The sequence below is a fragment of the Scyliorhinus torazame genome, chromosome 7, assembly GCF_047496885.1.
Source record: "Scyliorhinus torazame isolate Kashiwa2021f chromosome 7, sScyTor2.1, whole genome shotgun sequence".
NCBI classification, from domain to species: Eukaryota; Metazoa; Chordata; class Chondrichthyes; order Carcharhiniformes; family Scyliorhinidae; genus Scyliorhinus; species Scyliorhinus torazame.
This window is the reverse complement of record NC_092713.1, coordinates 109163969-109180904: the sequence shown is the minus strand read 5'-3', so window position 1 is coordinate 109180904 and position 16936 is coordinate 109163969. Positions and strand designations below refer to the sequence as shown.

At 47.2% G+C, this 16936-nt stretch overlaps 1 protein-coding gene across 3 annotated transcripts in view; it reads left to right on the top strand.

Annotated features, from left to right (window-relative positions):
* Positions 1-16936, top strand: part of dhx9 (DEAH (Asp-Glu-Ala-His) box helicase 9) — a 133440-nt gene that overhangs the window by 47822 nt on the left and 68682 nt on the right. For 2 of the 3 annotated variants that reach the window (XM_072511240.1, XM_072511239.1), the window contains 2 exons: positions 5406-5554; positions 10179-10225. In XM_072511240.1, coding sequence (XP_072367341.1) covers positions 5406-5554; positions 10179-10225 — 196 coding nt within the window. Of the gene's footprint in view, positions 1-5405; positions 5555-8166; positions 8302-10178; positions 10226-16936 lie in introns of those variants that run through there. The other variant, XM_072511241.1, reaches the window with a different exon arrangement.

Sequence of the window (16936 nt, the reverse complement as noted above, 5' to 3'; positions counted from 1 at the left end):
AGAAATTGGATCGGAACTGAGGGACTGATGCTGCAGGAAATGTTATTGTTAATGTTACGGTGGAAGTTAATTGAGAAGTAAACAGGGAAGGGGGGAGACATTGGGGAAATGTGGGCGCCGGTGAGGGGGGAAAGACGGGACATAGTTGGAGAATGGGGAAGGGGAGGGGGAGGGGAAAGGGAGCTGCGCCATAAGAGGCGGGTCAGGTAAAGGGATGTTCCCGCACCAGAAAGAATAAGGCGGGAAGACAGGCGCAAGGCGGATGGGACTTCCCCACATGGGGGGGGTCGAGGAGTGAGCAGGAGTAGCCGGGGTCAGTTGAAGTTAGCTGACTTACGGAAGTAATATGGGGGGAGCAATCAAGCTAGAAAGAGATCTAGCGGGGAGGGGAGGAGGGAGGGAGAAGGGGGGGGGGGGACAACTGGGTTGCTGCTGCGGAAATCCAAAAGGAAATGGCTAAAGAGTGGGTGGGCGGGGATGGTGTGCGACGCTGGGGGAGCGAGCGGGAGCGCGGAGGCGGGATATGGGACTGGCCTAGAGAAGGTAATGGCTAGTCGACACGGGAGGGGGGCAGGTAGCCCCCTAGTGAGGCTGATCACGTGGAACGTGAGAGGCCTGAACGGACCGATAAAAAGGGCCCGAGTGCTCGCGCATTTGAAAGGACTAAGGGCAGACGTGGTTATGCTCCAAGAGACGCACCTAAAGGTGGCGGACCAAGTTAGGCTAAGGAAAGGATGGGTGGGACAGGTGTTCCACTCAGGACTGGACGCAAAGAATAGAGGGGTGGCCATTTTGGTGGGGAAACAGGTCGCATTTGAAGCAAAGAACAGCGTAGCAGATAGCGGAGGTAGATATGTAATGGTGAGTGGCAGGCTGGAGGGAATGGAGGTCGTGTTGGTTAACGTGTATGCCCCAAACTGGGACGATGCGGGATTTATGAGACGGATGCTGGGGCGTATACCGGACCTGGAGGTAGGAAACTTGATTTTAGGAGGGGACTTTAATACGGTGCTGGACCCGGGGCTAGATAGATCCAGCTCAAGGACCGGAAGAAGGCCGGCAGCGGCCAAGGTACTTAAGGGGTTTATGGACCAAATGGGGGGAGTGGATCCATGGCGATTTCTTAGACCTAGGGCTAGGGAGTATTCCTTCTTCTCCCATGTCCATAAAGTGTACTCCCGGATAGATTTTTTTGTTTTGGGAAGGTCGTTGATCTCTAGGGTGGAAGAAGCTGAGTACTCAGCCATAGCGGTTTCGGATCATGCCCCACATTGGGTGGACCTGGAATTAGGAGAGGAAAGGGAGCAGAGAACACTCTGGCGATTAGATGTGGGACTGATGGCGGATGAGGGAGTGTGTGCAAGAGTGCGGGGGTGTATTGAGAGATACCTGGAGGTCAATGACGACGGCGAGGTCCCGGTGGGAGTGGTATGGGAAGCACTAAAAGCGGTGGTCAGAGGAGAGCTGATCTCCATTGGGGCCCACAAAAGGAAAACAGAGGCCAAGGAAAGGGAAAGATTACTGGGGGAGATTTTAAGGGTGGATAGGGAATTTGCAGAGACCCCGGAGGAGGAATTGTACAGGGAGAGGAGACGACTCCAGACGGAATTTGACCTTCTGACCACCAGAAAGGCGGAGGTACTGTGGAGGAAGGCACAGGGGAGGAGGTATGAATATGGGGAAAAGGCGAGTCGCCTGTTGGCTCATCAATTGCGAAAGAGGGCAGCAGCGAGGGAAATAGGAGGAATTAGAGACGAAAGGGGAGACACGGTGCGAAGGGCAGGAAAGATAAATGAGGTGTTCAAGACCTTCTATGAGGAACTGTATAGGTCTCAACCCCCAGAGGGAGAGGAGGGGATGCGGCAGTTCCTGGACCAATTGAGGTTCCCGAAAGTGGAGGAGCGGGGGGTGGTAGGCCTGGGGGCACCGATTGGGGTGGACGAGGTTATTAAGGGACTGGGAAGCATGCAAGCAGGGAAGGCCCCAGGACCAGACGGGTTCCCGGTGGAGTATTACAGAAAATATGTGGACTTGTTGGCCCCGTTGATGGTGAGGACGTTCAATGAGGCCAGGAAAGGGGGGACTCTACCCCCGACGATGTCGGAGGCGACGATATCGTTAATTTTGAAGAGGGATAAAGATCCGTTGCAGTGCGGGTCCTATAGACCCATTTCATTGTTGAACGTGGACGCCAAATTGTTGGCAAAGGTACTGGCATCGAGGATAGAGGACTGTGTCCCGGGGGTGGTGCACGAAGACCAGACAGGGTTCGTAAAAGGGAGACAACTGAATGTTAACGTGCGACGACTATTAGGGGTGATAATGATGCCCCCAGTGGAGGGGGAGGCAGAGATAGTGGCGGCAATGGACGCAGAGAAGGCATTTGATAGGGTGGAGTGGGAGTATTTATGGGAAGTGTTAAGGAGGTTTGGGTTTGGGAACGGGTTTATTAGCTGGGTTAGACTTCTTTATGGGGCTCCAACGGCAAGCGTAGTTACAGGTCGACATAGATCGGAGTATTTCCGACTATATAGGGGAACAAGACAGGGATGCCCGCTGTCTCCATTGTTGTTCGCGTTGGCAATTGAACCTCTGGCCATGGCGTTGAGGGACTCCAGGAAATGGAGAGGGGTGATTAGAGGGGGAGAAGAACACCGAGTCTCGTTATATGCGGATGACCTATTGTTATACGTGTCGGACCCAGCGGGGGGAATGATAGAGGTTATGCGAATTTTGAGGGGGTTCGGGGATTTCTCGGGGTATAGGCTAAACATGGGGAAGAGTGAATTATTTGTGATACATCCAGGGGACCAGAGTAGAGAGATAGAAGGCTTGCCTCTAAGGAAAGTGGAAAGAAACTTCCGATACCTGGGGATTCAGATCGCTAGGAGCTGGGGAACCTTGCACAGACTTAATCTGACACGGTTGGTAGAACAAATGGAGGAGGACTTCAAGAGGTGGGACATGCAGCCTCTATCGCTGGCGGGCAGGGTGCAAGCAATTAAGATGATGGTCCTCCCGAGGTTCTTATTTGTATTTCAATGTCTCCCTATCCTAATCACTAAGACCTTTTTTAATAAAATAGACAGGAGCATCACGAGCTTCGTGTGGGCAGGGAAAGTTCCGAGAGTAAGGAGGGGGTTCCTTCAGCGTAGTAGGGACAGAGGAGGATTGGCACTACCGAACTTGGGCGATTACTATTGGGCCGCCAATGTGGCAATGATACGTAAATGGATGATGGAGGGTGAGGGAGCGGCGTGGGAAAGACTGGAGAGAAAGTCCTGTAAAGGGACGAGTTTAGAGGCGCTGGTGACGGCGCCGCTACCGATCTCACCTAAAAAGTTTACCACGAACCCGGTGGTGGCGGCAACATTAAATATCTGGGGACAGTGGAGGCGACAGAGAGGGGTGCGGGGAGCCCTGGTGGGGTCCCCAATCAGGAACAACCATAGGTTCGCCCCAGGAAGAATGGATGGAGGATTTCAGAACTGGTTCCAGTTGGGAATTAGGAGGGTGGGAGATTTATTTATAGATGGGACTTTTGCGAGCTTGGGAGCATTGGAGGAAAAGTATAAGTTGCCCCGGGGAAATTTCTTGAGATATATGCAGGTGAGGGCATTTACTAGACAACAGGTGAGGGAATTTCCATTGCTCCCGACACAGGGGATACAGGACAGGGTGCTTTCAGGGGTGTGGGTCGGAGAGGGCAAGGTGTCAGAGATTTACCGAGAGATGAGGGAAGAGGGGGAGGAGTCGGTGGGCGAACTAAAAGGAAAGTGGGAAGAAGAACTAGGGGAGGAGATAGAGGAGGGTATGTGGGCTGATGCCCTAAGCAGGGTAAATTCCTCTTCCTCATGCGCCAGGCTTAGCCTGATTCAATTTAAGGTGCTACATAGAGCACACATAACGGGAGCAAGATTGAGCAGGTTCTTTGGAGTGGAGGACAAATGTGGGAGGTGTGGCGGGAGCCCGGCAAACCACGCACATATGTTTTGGGCATGCCCGGCACTGGAAGGGTATTGGAAGGGAGTGACGGGAGTGATTTCGCGGGTGGTGAAGGCCCGGGTCAAACCAGGCTGGGGGTTAGCTCTATTTGGAGTTGCGGAAGAGCCGGGAGTGCAGGAGGCGAAAGAGGCCGACGTTGTGGCCTTTGCGTCCCTAGTAGCCCGGCGCAGGATCCTACTCATGTGGAAGGAGGCGAAACCCCCCGGACTGGAGGCCTGGGTAAATGATATGGCGGGGGTTCATTAAACTGGAGCAGATAAAGTTTGCCCTGAGAGGATCGGCTCAAGGGTTCACCAGGCGGTGGCAGCCATTTCTCGACTACCTAGGGGAACGTTAGAGGGAAGACAGATGACCAGCAGCAGCAACCCAGGGGGAGGGGGGGGGGGGGGGGGGGGGGGGGGGGGGGGGAGGGGGTTTAGTTTAGGTCAAAGATAAAGGGGTTTTGTTACTTGTGTATTGTTTAAAATTTCTGTATTGTTATTGTTGCGTTTGCTTTGTAAGAGGGGAAAAATTGTTGTTTGGGGAAAAATTTTCAATAAAACATTTATAAAAAAAAAAAATAGAGTACCCAATTCATTTTTCCAATTGAGGGGCAATTTAGCGTGGCCAATCCACCTACCCTGCTCACCTTTGGGCTGTGGGGGCGAAACCCATGCAAACACAGGGAGAATGTGCAAACTCCACACAGACAGTGACCCAGAGCCGGGATCGAACCTGGGACCTCGGCGTCGTGAGTCTGCAGTGCTGCCCACCATTTCTGAATTCTGACTGAGCCAAGTCATGTTGTAAATAAGATTATGCCTTTGAAATAAAAGTTGTACAGATGTATTTTGTTGGGATTGTGAATTCAGAAATGTATATATATGCCTATTTGCATTTCAGACGTCCTGTTAAACTGCATAATTGGTAGAATAAACAATCAGAAATGATACTCCTTGGTGTCTTAGTCAGTCAGTGTGTGATGCGTCATTGGGTTACAGAGGTTTTGTTTCTGAACTGTAATGAGGTAACTGGTGATGATGGTGGCACTGTAATTGGTATTGATACCTTTGGGTTTGGAAATTAGCAAATTCTCACTTCTCAAAGGTCGATATACAAGCTGCATGTAAACATGACTTCACTGCTATGGATCCTAAACAAGTAGGTGCAGGGGCCCAGACCGACCTAGTTTAGACCTGTCTTTCTCTAGTTTGGGATCTGGCACTGTTGAGATTGATAGCCGGAGTACCTCAACACGTTTGGCAGTCCATTTAGATATTTGGCCATTACAGGAATAATTGTATTTCTTCACTGTACTTTTTGTGTAAGTTTTTGGAAAACATAGCCATGGCATTTTGATTAAAAAAAGATAAACATGATTTTTGTACACCTTTTTGTAACAAAATAACTCTTTTTCCTAGACTCTGGAATCTGAAGGCTTGGATTTGAATGCTGGCCTTCATGGCAACTGGACACTTGAAAATGCCAAAGCTCAACTTAACCAATTCTTCCAAAAAGAGAAGATTCAAGCAGATTATAAGTTTTCACAAGTGGGACCTGACCACAACAGGTTTGGCTTATTTTAATTGTGGACTAATCAATTGAGCAATTCTACAATAATTATTTTCATGGTTTTCATGTCATGCAATTCTGAGATGGTAAATTAGTAGCCTATTAATCCCCACTTTTGAAATAAGGTTAAATGGGAGCAATGTGACTGTTGCCTCCAATGGATCTGCCCAAACTTGTGTGGTCGATGCACTGATCTGCTTGAAATAAAATAGTAATTCTTCCAGAGACCACACAATAAAGAATAGCACAACTTTTGAAGTCCGTCTAGTTGAATTAATACGTGTTCCAGAATAAACATTGTATCGGTCATAGACAGTAAATCAAATATATATTGTCATTTTAGATCCGAAAGATAATTAGTTCCGTGATTTGAATTACAGAAGTTACAAACTACTTTGAATGTGTAGAGTTGGCAGTGGTAGCACATACCCCTCTGATTGAATACCGACTTCAGAGATTTAAGCACATATACTAGTTTGACACTTCAATGCAGCAGAGCAGGAGTGCTGTACAGTCAAGGATGGAGCCTTTTAGATGAAATATTAAAGTGTAAATCTCTACCCCCTCTGATGGATATAAAATATCCCATGTAAAGATTGCCATATGAGAGGGCGGCACGGTAGTGCTGCCTCAAACCCTGAGGACCCGGGTTCGATCCTGGCCCCAGGACGCTGTATGGAGTTTTTATATTCTCCCCATGTCCGCATAGGTCTCACCCCCACAACCCAGAGATGTACAGAGTAGGCGGATTGGCCATTTTAAATTGGCCCTTAAAAATTTTTTTTTTTTAATGTTGCCATATAAATTCCATCAACCTGGCTAACATTTACCCCTCAACCTATCTCCCAAAGAAGAAGCTTTGCTTGTTTTTCTCATTACAACAATGACAATATCTCAAATATATTTCATTGAGAGGTGCTTGGTAAACTTTGAGGATATAAATGGTGCTCTCCAAATGCTTATTTACTTAAGCTGCCAGGATTTCTTGTGTTTTTAATTTCCCAAATCAGGCACCAATTTACTTTGTATACAAAACTGAAAATAATTTGAAAATGCAGCAGGAATTGTTTGCAACGTTATTTTGCCATGATTCAGGCTAGTCCAGATGGCAAAGATACATTATGCATAAAAATAAGCTTGTTGAGTAATTACTCAACGATAAATTCATTCTTTTTCTTGGTTTTACCGACTTGTCCTGGGTCCTGGGCGGTGTATCTGGAGTAACTGAGAAAGATGACCCGATAATCTCCCAGGTCACTGCAGTGCCTTTTCTGAATAATACTAGGTTGCATAAAAACTTGACCTTTTGATCTCCTGTCAAGCCTGGAGAAAGAAGAATGTAAGGATTAATAAGGAGAGACAAACCATAAAAAAGATGGAGTTTGAAGGACCAGCGAAAATACACCTTGAGATTGTTTTTGGATTCTCCATTAACTTTCTCGTATTCCTCATAATGCTGTTATTGAACTTAGTAGTAATGCTGCAGGATAAATTTATCATGGTGATTGCATGTAGGCAGACTGTAAAAGGCAGTTTGCCTTGTTTGATCAGTTTGAACTGTATAGCAACTGTTCAATGTTTAGGGTGTTCAATCTGTAGTTACTCAAATAAGGTTGATTTGAGTAACAATTTTCAGCTAAGTAAAGCTGTAATGTACTATTTAGGTCACATCGAGTTTTTAAATTGATCTTTTAACTCAAATGACAATGTAATCCTAATATATTTAGGAACTGTACTGTAAGTAGCATATTGAAATATGAGAAAGCCATTGTAAGGGAAAAGTATTTTTAAAGTGTCATAGAAGTGATCCTGGTTTCTGCTTGTTTGAAAATGGAGTTATTCCATACTTCATGGTATGGTACCAGTATGTTTCTCAGCCAGCTTGCCTTGTTATATAGAGCTTTCTATGGGGTAGTTGCCCAGTACCCCTATGAATGCTAAGGATACCTAAATATGATATAGTAGATACCTACTAATTGGAAAATAAATCAACAAATTAGTGAATTTCTATTGGACTTCAAGATGCAATATATTGTTCCAAGGTGATGGTTTCCATTTATTTGGTGATTTTATAACTTTACTTGGCCAAATAGCAGGGATCTACTGTACAAGCACTTTCCTATGTTGCCTATACTTTTGGGAAGGTACTAAATCATCTAATTATATTGCATATCCCCAAATATTATGCATTTATGTTGTATATCTTGAGTGTATGAAATAGTCATTACCTTGAGGGGAGAAAACATGGGTGTACACCAGCTATGTACTTTGGAAACTCAATGGTCAGGGGACCTTCCCTGACTACTTAATGTGCAATGGTATTACAATTTCAAAACTCGTGTGTTAGATTGCAAATATTTTTACAGCAGAAATGATGTGTGTAGATATAAAACTTAATAAAAGTGACAGACTTGTCGCTCACTTAATCTGTCATGGGGGTGAGGTGACACCAGAAATCTCTCTTGCAAACATGTGACGTTGCTTAGGCTGCACTAAGCTGCCACATGGTATCCTTCCACTGTAGGAACGATGGTACAAGCAATCATAGACAGCTGTTGATTTCTGGTGTCACTTTTCCTATAGGTGTTCTAGGGGACCTAGGGCTGATGGAGATTGGAACTTTACTGAGCTTGGCAGAGAAACATACTGGCATCCAAGAATGGTGGATAATGGGCCTATTAACAGGCTTCTCTGAATCGTGAAGTTGCTGTGCTTGATCTGAATTGACCAAATATAGGATCAGAAGTGAGTTATACAGATTTAAAAAAAAGACGTATGCATAGTACTGAAGAAAAGCTGTGGATGATGAGAACTAGATTCCAAGACTGAGTCATATATTGATGGAACACCATTTGCTTGTCATCTTCAGAACTGCATGACCAAACTTGTGTTTGCATGCATGTCAAAGCAATAGAAAATTTGGATGATATGGCAATCCCATATTTTACTTTATTATTCAATGGAATTGGTCAGTCAGGAAGCTAGTTCCAGCTCGATAGTTTTCCATTCAAATACTGATGCATGGTTGAAATTAACCATACATACAATGCTGCATCACCAAATTGTAATGGGGCCAATTTTCTTTTTTTATTCATACTAAGGGGGCATGAGTGTGTTTTTCTGACGAGGGCCTCACTGACTTTTTAAATTACAGGTATAAATGGAGCAAGTATTAACGCAGCTTAAAATCTTTCATATGATGTGTTCCAATTCATTTCTTTATATCATTGTATTTTAAGAAATTTATCTCGAATATAAAATGGTTGTCTGGATTTAATACGTATGTGAATAGGTAGTTTTGGCAATTGATTGTGATCAGATTCAGATGTAAAGAAAAATTGCATACCCATGCAAGAACTTGCGCACTTGAGATTAAAGCACATAGTTCTTCAAAACTAGTACATTTAATGCTTTCTAGTAATCATTGTTTTGTATTGTACATAAATCATTTATTTTGTTTGTATCACAGGTAAAAATGGATTCATAAATAAGTATGTAATTTATCAAATACTTCCATGCACGTGTATGGCAAATATTTCCAAATACTTCTCAGTCTGTATATGGCAACGGATGGGTTACATAAGCTGCTCTGATGCATAGTAAGATAATGAAATGTACCCGAATTTGGCTTGTGGGGCTTAAAAATAATTTCCACGCAATGGGTGCCATACCAGTTACGGCTAAAAGTTTTTCTGTTTATGCCAAGACTGTGTTGTAAATTCAAATAACCATTTTAAACAAAGGACTTTTCTTTTTCAATTGATAATCAAGGTTCTCTGCTTCCACTCTATTTTTGTGGTAAATGGTGCTTGTATAACCATCTATTGAGTTACACCAATACCTCTCTATAATCCTCCTTTGTAGGTATTCAAGTAGATGGGCCTGACTGCCTCCGAAGATTTCTACTTCATTGCCTGCCGAAAATAAGATTTTTGCTTGTGGGGATGATGTGGGGATGCCGGGCGCGTTGGACTGGGGCGGGCACAGTAAGAGGTCTTACAACACCAGGTTAAAGTCCAACAGATTTCTTTGGAATCACTAGCTTTCGGAGCGTAGCTTCTTCATCAGGTGACTGAACCTGACGAAGGAGCTACGCTCCGAAAGCTAGTGATTCCAAAGAAATCTGTTGGACTTTAACCTGGTGTTGTAAGACGACTTCTTGTGGGGAGATATTGGTGTAAACGCTTGGTCTGCATTTCCTGCATAGCAGTCAGAGCAGTGCCACTAATTGTGCACCATGCTAAACACTGCATTGCTTCACAGAAATTGGTTGTATTTGTCTTTGAATCCCATTGAATTTTTGATTTTATTTATTGTTCAGAGTTATCTGATTGTCACTGTTAGCAACTGGAATAGATGCAATGTTCCAACTCATTCTTAAAATTTCTAGATTACTATTTGCAGGAATTCTATCTACGTCTGAAATATTTGCATGGAGTGCTTGTATTCCCACTTCACCAGTCACACCTGTAGTATAAAAATTAAACTTTCAAATCTCTTGCCATTTATTCCGAATGTGCTGGGCATTATTTAGTTAAATGTTAATACTTGGTTTGGTATCAGTGGGATGGTGAAAGTGTTGAAACGACAGAGTTAATTTCATGTTGTGCATGTCATTTCAGGAGTTTTATTGCAGAGATGACACTTCACGTGAGACAGCTGGGAAGAAGTAAGTAGCTACTTAGATTTTGACGTGAATAGTTTTACTGTTGACTTGTAAGGCTTGTAAACAAAATTATTTTAACAAACTGCAATCAGCTCAGCTGCCATGCAGTCTCTATCGGACTTTCAGACCAGCAAATCAGCTGGAATATATCAAGAACAAAACTGAAAAATTCTTGAAATAATATTCTTTACAAATGAAACTTCTTACAAAAGTGGAGAGAAATTTTAATTTTGAAGAAGGGCTGAAGCTAATAAGTGTGGAGGTAGTAGAGTAAGACAGCAGATATGCATAAAGGGTAGATAATTTTATATTTCTATGTAGATAAATTGGAAGTCGAAAATTCCACTTTTTTACTTTAGGCATGTAGAAATACAGTGGTTATTGTATATAAATCTAGAAATTTTATGTACCTCATTCGAGATTGAAAGGTGAACCATTGGATAGGTGAAAGGTTGACCAAGTCCTCTTTCAGGTTTATATGCTGATCGATTTCTCTCCTAACAAAGCAATTTTACCAAGTTAAAGCCCATAAATTAATTTATTATTCGAAATGCCAAGCTGATTAAATGCAGTGAAATTAATTAAACATCAGGGGGCAATGTCAGGTCTAAAGTTTGGAGGGAGCGTACAGGATTGCACTGATTGAAAAGAGCGAACATATATTTGCAGACGCCAGTTACCGTGAAGGTGAGAATCTTGATTTGATTCGTAGCTTTGTACAGTGGCCCTCATCTTGTACAAAAATCATGTTTTTTTTTGAGATGGAATTTTGGACAGACTCATCATATGTGAGTATATACGTCTGTCCCGCAGTTGCTGCAAAGTATTCTGTTCTATAATCACAATGAATAAACTAAAACATCTGCTATATTCTGCGTTGAGATGCATGGGTGATGATGACTGAGCTTCAGTTTACCAGTTAATAACTAATTTCTTTAGATGATTCACAGTAAATAAATGCGGGTTAAAATTCGAATCGATGCACTAATCTGAGGATTAGGAAGCATTCTTCACTCCACGCGAACATAAAATGCTTCAGGGTTGGGGTTATCACCCTATGATCGAGACAGATACATTTGAAGTTATGCACTTTGGTAGGAAAATAAAGGAGCTGAATATTATTTAAATAGCAAAAGGCTGCAGGAACTTGCAACATAGAGAGATTTGGGGTTCCTCGCGCAAAATCACAAAAAGCTAGCATGCAAGTATAGCAGGTAATTGGGAAAGAAATGGAATGTTCGCCTTTATTTCAAAGGGAACGGAGTATAAAAATAGGGACGTCTTTCTAAAACTATACAAGGCAATAGTTAGCCCACACCTAGAATACTGTGAACAGTTTTGGTCCCCTTATCTAAGCAAGATTTACTGGCAATAGAGGCAGTCCCTGGGTTGATCTCGGGAGTGGGGAGAATGAGGAGGGGTTGAATAGATTAGTCCTTTACTCATTGGAATTTAGAAGGCTGAGAGGTGACCTTAGAGGAGACATATAGGATTCTCAGAGGGTTTGACAGTGTTAGTGCTGAGAAGAAGTTTTCTCATAGGAGAGTCTAGGACCAGAGGGCACAATGGCAGAGGAAGGGGTCGCCCATTTCAGGCAGAGATGAGGGCGAATTTTTGCCCTCTGGAATTCTTTATTGCAGAGAGCTGTCGAGGCTGGACCGTTAATTATGTTCACGGCTGAGATAGTCCAAAGATGTGCAGGTTAGGTGGATTGGACGTGCTAAATTACCCTTCGTGTCCAAAATGGTTAGGTTGGGTGGGGTTACTGGGTTACGGGGATAGGGTGGGTGTGAGAGCTGAGGTATGGTGCTCTTTCCAAGGGCAGGTGTAGACTTGATGGGCTGAATGGCCTCCTTCCGCACTGTAAATTCTATGATAGACATATGTTCATCAGTAAGGGAATTGAAGGTTATGGGGATAAGGTGGGAAAGCGAAATTGAGGATTATATCCGATCAGCCATGATCTCATTGAATGGGAGAGCAGACTCGATGGGCTGAGTGGCCTACTTTTGCCCCGACATCTTAGAGTCTCACTTGAAAGTGGGGAACTTGAAAAAGAGGCACATTTGAGTTTTGTTGTGCAATAAACTTTGGTGAATGAAAATTCTCCTCTTCCATGTCCATTCTTAAGATTCAAAAGAATCTCAAGTTTCTTTACAGTTGTCTGTTTAGATTGCTAACTTTTTAAAAAAATATATGTTTATTCAGATTTTTCCAACAATTTTAACAAACCCCCCCCCCCCCCCAACAAAAAGAAAAAAGAACACAAACACAACAATCGAAAATAATACAAAACTTTGACATTGTGTTTCCCCCGAATATAGTAACCCCCCCATATGACATTCAAAGGTACCCTTGGGGAAGACCCCCCCCCCACCCTTGGGTTGCTGCTGCTGCTGACCTCCTCCTAACGCTCCGCGAGAGAGTCTAGGAACGGTTGCTACCGCCTGAAGAACCCCTGCACAGACCCTCTCAAGGCAAACTTTATCCTCTCCAGCTTAATGAACCCTGCCATGTCATTTATCCAGGCTTCCACACTGGGGGGCTTCGCGTCCTTCCATAATAGCAAGATCCTCCGCCGGGCTACCAGGGACGCAAAGGCCAGGATACCGGCCTCTTTCGCCTCCTGCACTCCCGGCTCATCCGTTAACCCAAATAGTGCCAACCCCCAGCTCAGCTTGACCTGGACTTTCACCACCTTGGACATAGTCCTCGTGGAACCCATCCAGTGCCGGGCACGACCAGAACATGTGGACGTGATTCGCCGGGCTTCCCGAGCACCTCCCACACCTGTCCTCCATCCCAAAGAACCTACTCAACCCCGCCCCTGTCATATGCGCTCTGTGAGTAACCTTAAATTGTATTAGGCTGAGCCTGGCGCAAGAGGAAGAGGAGTTAACCCTACTCAGGGCATCAGCCCACAGACCCTCCTCTATCTCCTCCCCAAGCTCCTCCTCCCACTTGCCCTTTAACTCCTCTACCGAGGCCGCCTCCTCTTCTTTCATCTCCTGATAGATCGCCGAAACCTTGCCCTCTCCAACCCATACACCCGAAATCACCCTGTCCAGAATCCCCTGTGCCGGGAGCAACGGGAATTCCCTCACCTGCCGCCTCACAAACGCCCTCACTTGCATATACCTGAACGCATTTCCCAGGGGTAACCCAAACTTCTCCTCCAGCACCCCTCGGCTTGCAAACGTCACATCTATAAACAGGTCCCCCATTCTTCTAATCCCTGCCCGATGCCAGCTCCAAAACCCCCATCCATCCTCCCCGGGACGAACCGATGGTTCTCCCGAATCGGGGACCAAACCGAGGTTCCCACCTCGCCCCTATGCCGTCTCCACTGCCCCCAGATCTTCAGTGTTGCCGCCACCACCGGACTCGTGGTGTAGCTTGTCGACGAGAGCGGCAGCGGTGCCGTCACCAGTGCCCTCAGGCTCGTGCCCCTGCAGGACGCCATCTCCAGCATCTTCCACGCCGCCCCCTCTCCTCTGTTACCCACTTACGGATCATCGCCACGTTGGCTGCCCAATAATAGCCGCACAGATTCAGCAGCTACCTGCTACGCTCCAGAAACACCCTCTTTGCCCTCGGGGTCTTATTTGCCCACACAAAACCCATGATACTCCTACCTACCCGTTTAAAAAAGGCCTTGGTAATCATAATGGGAAGGCACTGGAACACAAAGAGAAACCTCGGGAGGACCATCATTTTAACCAACTGTACCCTGCCCGCTAGCGAGAGTGGCAGCACATCCCATCTTTTGAAATCCTCCTCCATCTGCTCCACCAACCGCGTCAAATTGAGCTTGTGCAGGCCCCCCCCCCCCCCAACTCCCAGCCACCTGGATCCCCAAGTACCGAAAGTTCCTTTCCGCCCTCTTAAATGGTAGGTCGTCTATCCCCCTTCCCTGGTCCCCTGGATGCACCACAAAGAGCTCACTTTTCCCTACGTTGAGCTTATAGCCCGAGAAGTCCCCAAACTCCCTTAGGATCCGCATGACCTCCACCATCCCCTCCACTGGATCTGCAACAGGTCGTCCGCATACAACGACACCCGATGTTCCTCTCCGCCTCGGACCAATCCCCTCCATTTCCTGGACTCCCTTAGTGCCATGGCCAAAGGCTCAATTGCCAATGCAAACAACAAGGGGGACAGGGGACACCCCGCCTCGTCCCTCGGTACAGCCGAAAGTACTCCGACCTCCGACGATTTGTAGCCACACTCTCCACCGGGGCTCTATATAGCAGCCTGACCCAGCTGATGAACCCCTCGCCGAACCCAAACCTCCGCAACACTTCCCAAAGATACTCCCACTCCACCCGGTCGAAGGTCTTCTCCGCGTCCATAGCTGCCACTATCTCCGCTTCTCCCTCCACCGATGGCATCATAATCACGTTGAGGAGCCTCTGCACATTTGTGTTTAGCTGCCTGCCCTTTACAAATCCCGTCTGGTCCTCATGGATCATCCCCGGGACACAGCCCTCAATTCTCGTAGCCAGCACTTTTGCCAGCAACTTAGCATCCACATTGAGGAGCGAGATCGGTCTATGTGACCCACATTGCAGTGGGTCCTTGTCCCGCTTCAGCACAGAGAGATCAGCGTCCCGGACATTGTCGGGGGCAGGGTCTCCCCCTCCCTTACCTCATTGAAAGTCCTCACTAGCAACGGGCCTAGCAGGTCCTCATATTTCCTGTAAAACTCGACCGGGAACCTATCTGGCCCCGGGGCCTTCCCCGCCTGCATGTTCCCCAATCCTTTAACCAGCTCCTCCAACCCAATTGGCGCCCCTAAACCAGACACCTCCTGCTCCTCCACCCTCTGGAACCTCAGTTGATCCAAAAATCGTCGCATCCCCTCTTCCCCCGCTGGGGGCTCAGATCTGTGCAGCTCCTCATCGAAATCCTTGAATACCTCATTTACTCTCACCGCACTCCCCCCGCTATCCTTATCTCCACCTATCTCCCTCGCTGCCTCCCTCTTACGAAGCTGGTGTGCCAGCATCCGGCTTGCCTTCTCCCCATACTTGTACGTCGCCCCCTGTGCTTTCCTCCAGTGTGCCTCTGCTTTCCCTGTGGTCAACAGGTCAAACTCCGTCTGGAGGCTTCGCCGCTCCCTGAGTAGTCCCTCCTCGGGGGGCCTCTGCATATCTCCTGTCCACCCTTAAGATCTCCCCCACCAACCTCTTCCTCTCCCTGCCCTCTCTCTTCTCCCTGTGGGCCCTGATGGAGATTAACCCTCCCCTGACCACCGCCTTCAACGCCTCCCAGACTACCCCCACCTGCACCTCTCCATTGTCGTTGGCCTCCAAATATCTCTCGATGCACCCTCCCGCACACCACCTCATCCGCCAATAATCCCACATCAAGACGCCACAGCGGGCGCTGATCACTCTCCTCTCCTAACTCCAGCTCCACCCAGTGCGGGCCGTGGTCTGAGATGGCTATGGCCGAATACTCCGTTCCCTCCACTTTCGGGATTAGCGCCCTACTCAAAACAATAAAATCTATCCGGGAGTAGGCTCTATGTACATGGGAAAAGAATGATAATTCCCTGGCCAGGGGCCTGGCAAACCTCCATGGACCCACTCCCCCATCTGGTCCATAAACCCCCTAAGCACCTTAGCCGCAGCCGGCCTCTTCTCCGTCTTGGACCTAGAGCGATCCAATGCTGGATCCAGCACCGTGTTGAAATCCCCCCCCCCATTATCAAGCTTCCTACCTCCAGGTCCGGAATCCCACCCAGCATGCGCTTCATAAATCCGGCATCATCCCAGTTCGGGGCGTATACGTTTACCAGTACCACCCGCATCCCCTGCAACCTACCGCTCACCATCATGTATCGACCTCCATTATCCACTACAATATACTTTGCCTCAAACGACACCCGCTTCCCCACCAATATTGCAACCCCTCTGTTCTTCGCATCCAGCCCCGAATGGAATACCTGTCCTACCCATCCCTTTCTCAGCCTGACCTGATCTGCCACCTTCAAATGTGTCTCCTGAAGCATGACCACGTCTGCCTTCAGTCCCTATAAGTGCGCGAACACTTGGGCCCTCTTAACCGGCCCATTCAGGCCCCTCACGTTCCAGGTTATCAGCCGGATTGGGGGGCTCCTCCCCCCCCCCCCCCCGGCTAGATCCACATCTAGCTCTTTTGCTTTCCCCCATAACACTCCCGTAAGTCAGCTGACTCCTGCTGACCCCGGCCTCTCCCGCCATTCCATCGACCCCCCCCCCCCCCCCCCCCCCCCCCAGTGTGAGCATCCCCTCTCCCCCTCTCTGGCAGTCAGTGTGCGCTCCTCTCCAGTACCGCCCATCCCCGTACGGCCCTTCCCTAACGCGGGAAAAAGCCCATGCTTTCCTGAGCCGGCCCCGCCCCCTCTGGCGCAGCTCCTTTTGCGGCCTTGCCCCAATTCCCCATCCCCGGATCTCCACTCCCCCTCTTCCTTCGTGGGGGACTGCCCCTTCAACACCGACGCCCACACACTCCCACAGTCTACCCATCAAATCCCTTCACCCATCTCCATTCAGCACCCAACCAAGAGAACATTCCCTACACGTAGATAAAACCATATAATATAGCAACCCCCCCCCCCCCCACCACCACAACAAACCCTCAATTTGAGTCCAACTTTTCAGTCTGTATAAAGCTCCAAGCCTCCTCAGGCGTTTCGAAATAGTGGTGCCGATCCTGGAATGTGACCCA